General features: G+C 29.3%; 1 protein-coding gene across 1 annotated transcript; it reads right to left on the bottom strand.

Annotated features, from left to right (window-relative positions):
* Nucleotides 1–604: 604 nt before the first annotated feature.
* On the bottom strand, nucleotides 605–3,496 carry LOC125841271 (transcription factor KUA1). The gene is made up of 3 exons (XM_049520366.1): nucleotides 2,923–3,496; nucleotides 1,633–1,841; nucleotides 605–1,318 (listed from the first exon to the last, which is right to left on the bottom strand). The coding sequence occupies exons 1-3, from the start codon at nucleotides 3,221–3,223 to the stop codon at nucleotides 800–802; spliced, it is 1,029 nt and encodes a 342-aa protein (XP_049376323.1). The 5' UTR covers nucleotides 3,224–3,496; the 3' UTR covers nucleotides 605–799.
* Between the last annotated feature and the right edge of the window lie 6,093 nt (nucleotides 3,497–9,589).

Raw genomic sequence — 9,589 nt, 5'->3', positions numbered from 1 at the left:
CTCTCTAATATCATTCGACCTTCTCTATCATACCTTCTATTCGCACAGTAGCTGGTGCGTGGCTCGAATTGCATGCATGACATAGTATTAGCTGCATCAGTTTACTGTTGCTCAGTTCCTTCAGGAGTCATACCTACAAGGAAAGACAGAAAACCAGTATCTTTAACTCGTCCTTCGCTTTCTCCACATGAACTTATCAACAGCCCAGTACAGAACTTCTATACCGGAATATATTAAGATAGGATCCCAACATTCAGATCCAAGAAGACTCCGTAGCACCTTATCAAGATATACAACTCAGATAGGATCACCCTCTTTACTATCTTCATTATGTACTAGTCATACTCTTTGACAAGTTGATACTATTACTTGGCTAAAAATTACTTGCACACAACTTCATTTAATAATCGATTCATCCACAGAACTACAGTTTCACATCTCCACAAACTTTTACGTGCGCTGCCAGATTAGGAAAACAGGCAGAGAACGAAGAAACCCTGTTTCTTTAAATTTAAGCTGGAAAAATGGACTTCCACTATCTCGATAATCACAGTTGTGACAATCTAAACCAACAATTAAAAGAATATCAAGCAGGAGAAGGAAATTTTTCGACTCAAAGTCAACAACTTGAATACTTCAAAACAAGAGTGCCTACAAAGCTATGAGTATTGCTAACTAAGCAGTTAACACCTAAACAGTCTTATTAAGATCGACCCAACAAATAGAACTATAACTAACCAACCAAACTAGAGAACATTTTCATATATTAACAGGAAACATATCATGTGAATGCACCCCACTAAACTGCATGGATTGGATTGTGGCTAGAGTTCATGCCTGAGCTACCAGATGACGGATTAGCATGGAAAGCTGACTGCCTAGAGGAGCCCTCGACCAGCTTTAGTGACAGAGAAGGTGGCTTGGCAGCATCACCAATGGATTCACCTAAGCTTAGCTTTGACATACCAACCAGCTCATCAACATTAATTGGACTCTTTGAATGAACAGCTGTTGGCTTCAGAACTTCATGGGTCTCAGCTATTGCTGGCTCTGCAGTGTAACCTGGCCAGCATGGATAAGGCATCGGGTAAAATGGAGCAACATAAGCAGGATAAACAAGTGGATGCTGATATTGTGAGCTTTCTGGTATAGGAAGAGCATGTTCCCCATCGATGGAGTTGGCAGAAGCTGCTGAACCCATTGATTCACATTCTTCATCCACAGCAGGAGTAGGAGGCAACAGATTGTTGCTTTGCATCTCAGCTTGTGCAGGATCATCTGCAAGGAAATCCCTTGATACCATTGGAGTGTCCCCCGACTATGGTATTAACAAAAAGAAAAAAATAAAAAAACATTACAAGAAAATTCACTGGAAACATATTCAATCCAAAAGTATGATGGTAGAGCATACAGGCATGTGTGTCTTTGACATAGCAGATGATAGCAGTATGGAACAGAACTAAAATGATAATTTTGCAAGAGAACTATAGTAATAGAGAATCATTAAGATAGAACAAAAGACAACACCTTTTATGAAAAATAACAAGTTCACAATTTCATGGTGACAATTAAGGTCTATAAAACTTTAAGGGGCACATTATTATAATTATCTATAAGTGAGAATTTACTTACTTCATCAGCAACAATATCAAACAGACTGGAGCGTCTTTTTCTCCTTGACATATTACTTTGCCTAATGAAATATTTCTGGGCATGGCTTGCCACCTGGGTGGGTGTTCTAGAGATCACATAGTTACGAGCAATTCCACGCCAATCACCTTTACCGAGTTTTTGCAAACCAAGTAGAAACATCCTATGCTCCTCCTCAGTCCAGGGAACCCCTGCAATTATATTTTAAAGTTATTTCAAGATCCAATGTTACCAGTTTCAAAAACAAAAACAAAACAGTAATTTCAAGAACCAACATAGCTAGAAAACCAATTGCAATATAAATTCATCAGAAGCAATATGAGGAATTATATCAACTTCAGCACTTCTGAAAGAACATAACCACCATAAAGGAGAAAAATTTAATGATTTGAAAATCAAAATTTCCGAAATGAGAACTGCTTCTGCAAAGGATGAAGAGTAGCAAATCTACAAAGCTTAATACAGCTAAGAAAGAAAATACAGGTCACTTTCATCCACTTACACACTCTCTCTCTAGAAATGAGAACAGATTGTTAAGAATGCACAAATCTCCACCCATTTCACATTGTAAAAATCATCAGAAGAGAGAAAAAATTGCAGGGAGCTCAAGCATTATGCCAACGAAATTCTCAGTGTTCATTTAACAGAGCAGGTCAAATGGATGTCTAACAAGTCATTCAAACAACACCAGAAGATAGTAAATTAGAATTTCAAGCAACTCAAATAAAGCCTTTTATGATCAATCATTTTTATGCTATGTCTGAATTACTGAGCCAAAGAGGAATGTGACCGAATAAAATAACTTGACCTAAAACTCATAATCGCATTCTATCGACAAGAGTAATTAGATGAGTTAACTCAAATATACAAAAATAAGGAACTTAGAAAAAAACCCAATTCATAAACTGGCAAGGTTTTGCAATAAGAAACAAAAAGAATAAGAACCACATTCTTTGATTGAATTACTAGTTAGGTCCACTTTTGCCAAACAGAAAGCTTCCAAGATCTTTTGTTTTCTTCAATACATACAAAATTACAGATTAAACTCATCAACTTGAAAAAACATGTTCATAACATATCTCTTTTCATTCATCTACAACAACAACAGCACCAAACACCAAAACTCTAAAAATTGAAACTTTAACCACAATTCATAAAATAAAATAAAAAAATCATCTTTATAAACATTTAACACAATCAAGAACCACAAAAATGCAATTTTCACAAACACCCAAAACAAGAAAACTTATCAAAACTCAAAAAAGATCAAACCTTTCTTCCTTTCACGGCTAGATGAAGAACCAGCAACAAAATCCTCTGAAGCATAACCATCAGCAGAGCCACCACCAACAGCAGGATGATCAGGTGTATCACCAGGTGAGTCATGAACGACACCGTTTAGAGGTGTACTACCACCTCCACTTCCACTAGCAAAATGGGTCAAATTACCCATACTAGCACTTTTTCGGATCAACCCATCAGTCAATCGGACCCCAAACAACTTCACACCTCTATTAGGACAAGTCCTTGAGTTATGTCCATTGGTACTACAATGTGAACATCGACGGGTCATGGCTGAAAAACCCGAATTCCAATCAAAACCCAATTCAATCAAATCCCCAAATCAAGATCCAAATCCAAATGGGTCTTTTTTACATGATCCAAGAAAAACAACAACAAGAAGAACAAGAACTGATTCTGGGGTTCTGATTTTTTGGGGAAATTAAGGTCCTATATGATTAAAGTTTTTTTTTTTTTTGCTACAATCGAAACTATAGAGATATATAGATATATAGTGAGAGAAAGTTGATTTTTTGAGGAAGAAAAAAAAATGCTTACAAAGAGAGAGAGAGAGGAGGAAGGACAGGACAATATAAAATGAGGAACAAAAAAAATATATTTAGGTTTAAGGTAGAGATAAGGTGGCAATTTGGTAATTATGTGAGGGTAGGTGGCTTCATTTTGGGTAATATAGGAATTATATATTTTGTAGATTTAGATAATGTAGTTTATTAATTTATATTCCATCTAGTGGAGACACATGTTTGTGAAAAATCTACCCTTTAAAAAAAAAATCTAGTCATTTTGATTTTATTTTTATTATATTTCATTCTATTAAGTTGTTTTCATTTTATTATATTTCTAAATAAAGTCTTCTATTAAGTTATTTTCATTATATGTCTAAATAAAGTCTTCTATTAAGTTTTTTCACATAATTAAACTTTCTACTTATTCAAACATATGATATATGATTCGATTTTGTGATCAATTGGATATTGAGTTATTCTAAGGAAGTCTTTAATGATGTGTTTACAAACCAAATCTATTTGGTAAAGATTATTTAAATAATTATGCTTATTCATTAAATGTATGGTTAGTTTTAAAAGGCATTTTCACATATTGGTCAAACAGTTTGAAAATAAAGGGAAACTATATATGGTAATGCACAAATGTTTTTCCAAAAAAAGAGACTTTTTTCTTGTTGAAATTATTTTATAGTGTTTGACTTGAATTGCTAAAATGTATTTTTCTACATTGCTATATTTTACCCAATTAATAAAAGAAGAAGGAATTTGGCTAATTTATTAGCCATTGATAATTTTTCTTATCAGTACATATTTCAAAACATATTTTAAACACACCTGCCAGGGTGATTGAGGCATAGGTTCAAAATTTCATACATGCTTTAATTTTTTGATTGAATTCATCACACAAATCTTGTTTAAAGCAATTTACATATAACAACACATTTTAACTCAATCAAAGGTTTAAAAATGATTTTAAGTAAATAATTGTACAATCAAATATTTTAGGTTATTCCCCAAAGATGAAATTGCAATCTTAATTTTACTAGCATCTACATTACCTCCTTAGTAGTACCCTCAAATTTTCTAAAGTTAGACCGACAAATATTATTTTTGGGAATAATTAAATTGATTAGATATCATTATGAAATTGATTCCCTTCAAATAATTGTAAGTTTTGATAATTATAAGGGCCGTATTTGAGCTAAATATGCTTTCGTTCACAACATAAATACATGTCCTAGCTAGCAAGAAAAACAAGTCAAATTTTAATACTAATATTCCCTACCCTAATTTGTAATCCACAAGACTAATATTGCAAAAACGTGTGGAATATTTTAATGTTTGAAGGTGTGCTTGATATGAAAGGGAGAAGATGTTTTTCAAGAAAAATATTTTCATTAAAAATAAATAATTAAGTACTTATTTTTTATATTTTGAAAATAAGTAGAATAATATTATTTTGACCATAGTCTAGGCAAGGTGGGCAGAGAGTTGGAACTTTTTTGACTAGATTTATAGCTTATGACTTATAAGTTAAAGTCTAATTTATAGTTAATGGCTTATTTTTATTATTTTGACTTAAAAATAAGTATACTTAAAAGCTATTCTAACTTAAACCATTTAAAATAAATCAATCTAAACAGACTCTCAAGATGATGAAAGTAGATCAATCAATAGAAAATATCACTTATATAATTTATTTTAACTTATTTTCATGGGAGATAATACTCTCTTATTTTTTTAAAAAACTTTTTATGTCAAGGCAAAGAAATTTAGAATACTGATAGGTCAAACACGTCTAAAAAGTATACTACGTAGTAGATGGAGAAGAATTGATCAAATAATGACAACCAAAGTTTGTGGAAATTACGTTAAAGACTTTAGTCCAAAGGAAACTTTGTTTGCTTTTACTACTTAGGCTAAAAGACAAAATAAAATAAAATATATCCTTATCTAACTCTTTATATAATTAATGAGACGTGGAATTTATTGTGCATGTATATTTAATACAATAATAATAATAATAATAATAATAATAATGAGAGAAGAACAAGGATGTTCCTCAATAATAGAGGGACAATTCTGATTTGTTTTAAGTGATTGAAACCAAAAATAAATAAATTGACCCCTTAATTGGTTGTTTGGTACTTCCAACAATATAGTGAATCACGTGATTTTTTATGGGGTTTTGAAGAATTTAATTGCTTTTTTAAGACATTGACAGTTGAAAATTACTTGCGGTATTAATTCAAGAACATGTTAGATGACGAAATATATTTTTAATCTTTAATCAATTGAAAGATGTGTTTTAAAAAAACTAATGTAAAAAGTATGTTGTATTTGAAGTATTAATAGTTCGGAATAACAGTAATTTAATTAGTAATTAAATGGAGATTGACTAATTTTAATATCAACATGTTTGATTAAGCTTTTAAAAATTAATTAATTTTAAAAAATGTTTTTTTATTATTTAAAAAAATGTGAGAATTAATTTGTATTTTACCCAAACTTCTAAAAGTTGCTATTACGTATGTTTTTCTCGAAAGAGTTATTTATCCCATTAACATTTATTGTCTCCCCGAAAATTTAGTCAAATACCTCATTTTTTTAAAAATGATTTTTTTTGAGAAAAAATAAATACTATTAATCTCCCAAAAGCTTGGTCAAACACCTTATTCTTTTTAAATATATAAACAAATATATTTTATTTCTCAAAAGTTTAACCAAACATGTAATATCACAGAGGATGTAAACCACACTCAACAAAACTCTATACGGCAGACTCAACTCAAAAGACATTCTGATGGAATCGATCCCAAATCATCCGCATCGTCCTCCAAAAGTCCAAATTAACTGAATCATCTGAAAAAAACGTCAATATCTTTTATAATAAGTAAATTTTACCAAATGGAATAAAAAGAATTATGCATTGTCGGTGCTCAGAATTCATTAGAAAGAGTAAGGGGAAAAAAATAGATTACTTTGACTTATCCATATATAAAGACTCCAAATAAAATGGAATGTTTTAATGGAAATCTTTTTCTAGCCGAAATAAAAGATTCTATGTTTTTATCATTTACGTTCAGTCAGATAATTAGGCACGTAACTATAATTGCGGTAGGCTTTTGCATGGTATCAAAAACAAAAGACTAAAAAAATAGGGATAAAGAAATAGAAACTTCTAATTTCTTAAAGAAAATATAATCACGTTGTTTGATACACTTTAACATAAAAATGAAAAAAAGATTATCATGTCGTTTTGGGGTTCTCTTTTCCTCTTCCTAAATTTAGTTTGGTTAGTATTTAAAGAATAAAAGTTTCATTAGTATAGACTATAGAAGAGGAAATATCTTCGCGAATTCAAAATTTAAAGTTTCACTATAGAATTTTATAGTGATTCCATAAGAACTTTAAATTAATATGATAAAAATAACTAAATTTACAAATAAATATTAATTGATAGGATAATTATTTTTTAGTCCCCCTCAATTATTATTAAAATTTAATTTTGATTCCTTTGATATTTAATTTTTTTTTAATTATTTTAATCTTTTTTATGTAGGAACTAGAATGTTATATATAAATTAATTTTAGAAGCACATTGCACTCATATATGTAACAACACAACTTTAACACAAATCCGTGTGTAACTAAATGGTTGAGCGATAAGTACTTCAGAAAATTTTAGACTATTTATAAATAAAATAATCAAAATTGTACCTTTCAAATAATTGAAAGTCAAATTTTGCCTAGTTAAATATTGCAAGAATTAAAATTAAAATTTATTAATAATCGAAAGATCACTCAAAGTGCTATCAATTTTTTCAGATCCATCTAAAAAACTTTTAAATTTACATTAACCAATAATCAATCCTCTAGATTCGCCCCCAACTTCCAATTTCTAATAGTAATATAAATATTTTAAACTGAAATCACAACTTATTTCAGTGTAAAGTTTACTTAATAAATTTACAATCCCTTATGAATGATACCATTCTTCGAGCTAGGGTAATTCTTAAAATGGTATAGTTTTCCACAAGAAATGAATAAAATTAATGGGAAACATTTTATAACACAAGATGGGAATATTCTTTATTCATCCACCACAATCAACTTTGTTTAAGCAAGAAATAAAACCATGTTAGGGTAACATCAATTAGTAGATGATTAGACAACAAAAGTATTTGATTTAACCCATCATTAAGTGCTTTTGCCGTACAAATTTAGGTTCTCTTTCTTAATTAAGTATAATCAATCACTCTTTTTATATACACTCTTAATTTTAGCTAGGAAACTAAAGAAGCATTCGATGGAATACATTCCGTACTTTTAACCCAACTCAAGCATGGAGGTGAGAATGCCCTACATGTCTCTCATTCACATCCACAAAATTATGAGCAAATTGCACATGAGATTCTAAATTATTTTAATGTGAAATGTTTTAAAGTTCTTGTTCCGTATTTCGTCATTAAATACCAAATTACCATATTAAATATATTTCGATTTGTTCATATAAATACTTAAAATATATCGTGACTCTTAGTGGATGAAATATCATAGGAGTAATTATGTAATGATTACTCAATTTTATCATAAAATTATAACATTAATCATTATAAGTCGAATACAAAGATTGTTTTCAATCAACCACTAAAAATTTTTCATTCATTTTAACACATTCGAAAAGAATGGCCCTTGAAGTTCTAAAAAATAACAAAACATAACTTTCAAGAAAATAACAAAACAAAAATTATCTTCTTGTTTCAACCTTTTCATCTCAATAATATAAAGTAAACTTTTTATGTGATACGACGGAAATATCCGTTCTTTTATTTGACAAAAAAGAAAACACTTTTTTTATAGTTATTTCAGTATATATTATAGTTTTATTTATTACAGATGAGAATGATCCAAACACGACAAGATGGGGACAGAGCATGAGCCGTCACTTTGAAAGTTAAATAAATAAGATAATATAGTGAAGACTATCTTATTCTCAATATTAGTTTTAGTTATCTTCTCAAAATTAATTATTATTATTTTCAAAATGTTTACTAACATTTTAATTCTTCATTTCACAATATCAATATATAAATGATACTCCTATTTTTCTATTTTATCGTTGTATGTTATTCTCCCTAAAAGTATGAATTTGATCATTATAAAAAAATTATGTTATTAATTTTTATTTATTGGTCAAATTAATCACTTAAAATAAATTGATATCATATTTATTTACTGAAAACTTGACTTTAAGAGAATACTAAATAAGAATATAATGATAAATTTAACTAATTTCTTAAAGGCGTGAAACATAAAATAATGACAATTAGATATAAAATGAGGACATACTTATTACAATGTTCTTGGAGTCAAGATACAATGATAACTTACCTATTTTCCACAAATTTCACAGATTACACAATTATTATTATAGTACATAAGTATATCTTAGGGAAATATTTTTATATTTAGAATTATTACATATTTTAAATTTATTAGTAATTTATATGTATGTAATTTTCAGATTTGTCAAAAAAGAAGGCGTGCAAAAGCACATCACATGGGCCCTTTAATGTGGTCGGCCGTCCATTGCGTAGATATTTTTAGAAAATTCTTTTTCTCCTATATATCCGTATTTATTATATTATCTTAAAATTAAAAATAAAAAAAAAACTTTATTATAAAACGTTATCACTAACTTATCCACATTTTGCAGCCTTTTATCTTCAGCCACTTTTTTATGTCTCTTTTAATTATTGAGCCCCACTTTTGGGTCAAAATATGTGGAAATAATTAACCTCCACATAATCAATTAACGGCTCTAATTAAACACGATGACGTAACCCGTAAGAAATAAAAAATTAAAAAATAGTGAATCCTAATCCAATCGAGTTATGGTACTCTTGCGAGATTAGGGCTTAGATTAATGATTAAAACTCTAGATCTTATTCTTAATTAAGTGGTTAATTCTAATCACAAAGTTTTCTCCTTTTTTTATTTTTTATGTTTTCCTATCAAAATTTTCATGGACCACCTCTATGAGAAAAAGTAAAACTAACAATAAAAGGTACTTCTAACACTATCTTATTAAATGAGGAATCGAATAATATTTTTTTAGTACTACTATC

Source organism: Solanum stenotomum, chromosome 10 (assembly GCF_019186545.1).
Source record: "Solanum stenotomum isolate F172 chromosome 10, ASM1918654v1, whole genome shotgun sequence".
NCBI classification, from domain to species: domain Eukaryota; kingdom Viridiplantae; phylum Streptophyta; class Magnoliopsida; order Solanales; family Solanaceae; genus Solanum; species Solanum stenotomum.
Note: the sequence above shows the minus strand (reverse complement) of the source record. Positions and strands in the feature narration are given on the sequence as shown.

Excerpts from the sequence above, each read along its gene's own strand:
- LOC125841271 (XM_049520366.1), bottom strand. The coding sequence starts at position 3,223 with ATGACCCGTCGATGTTCACATTGTAGTACCAATGGACATAACTCAAGG. Across the intron at positions 1,842-2,922 it reads TAGCCGTGAAAGGAAGAAAG|GGGTTCCCTGGACTGAGGAG; the intron begins GTTTGATCTTTT and ends ATATAATTGCAG. Across the intron at positions 1,319-1,632 it reads TTGATATTGTTGCTGATGAA|TCGGGGGACACTCCAATGGT; the intron begins GTAAGTAAATTC and ends TTAATACCATAG.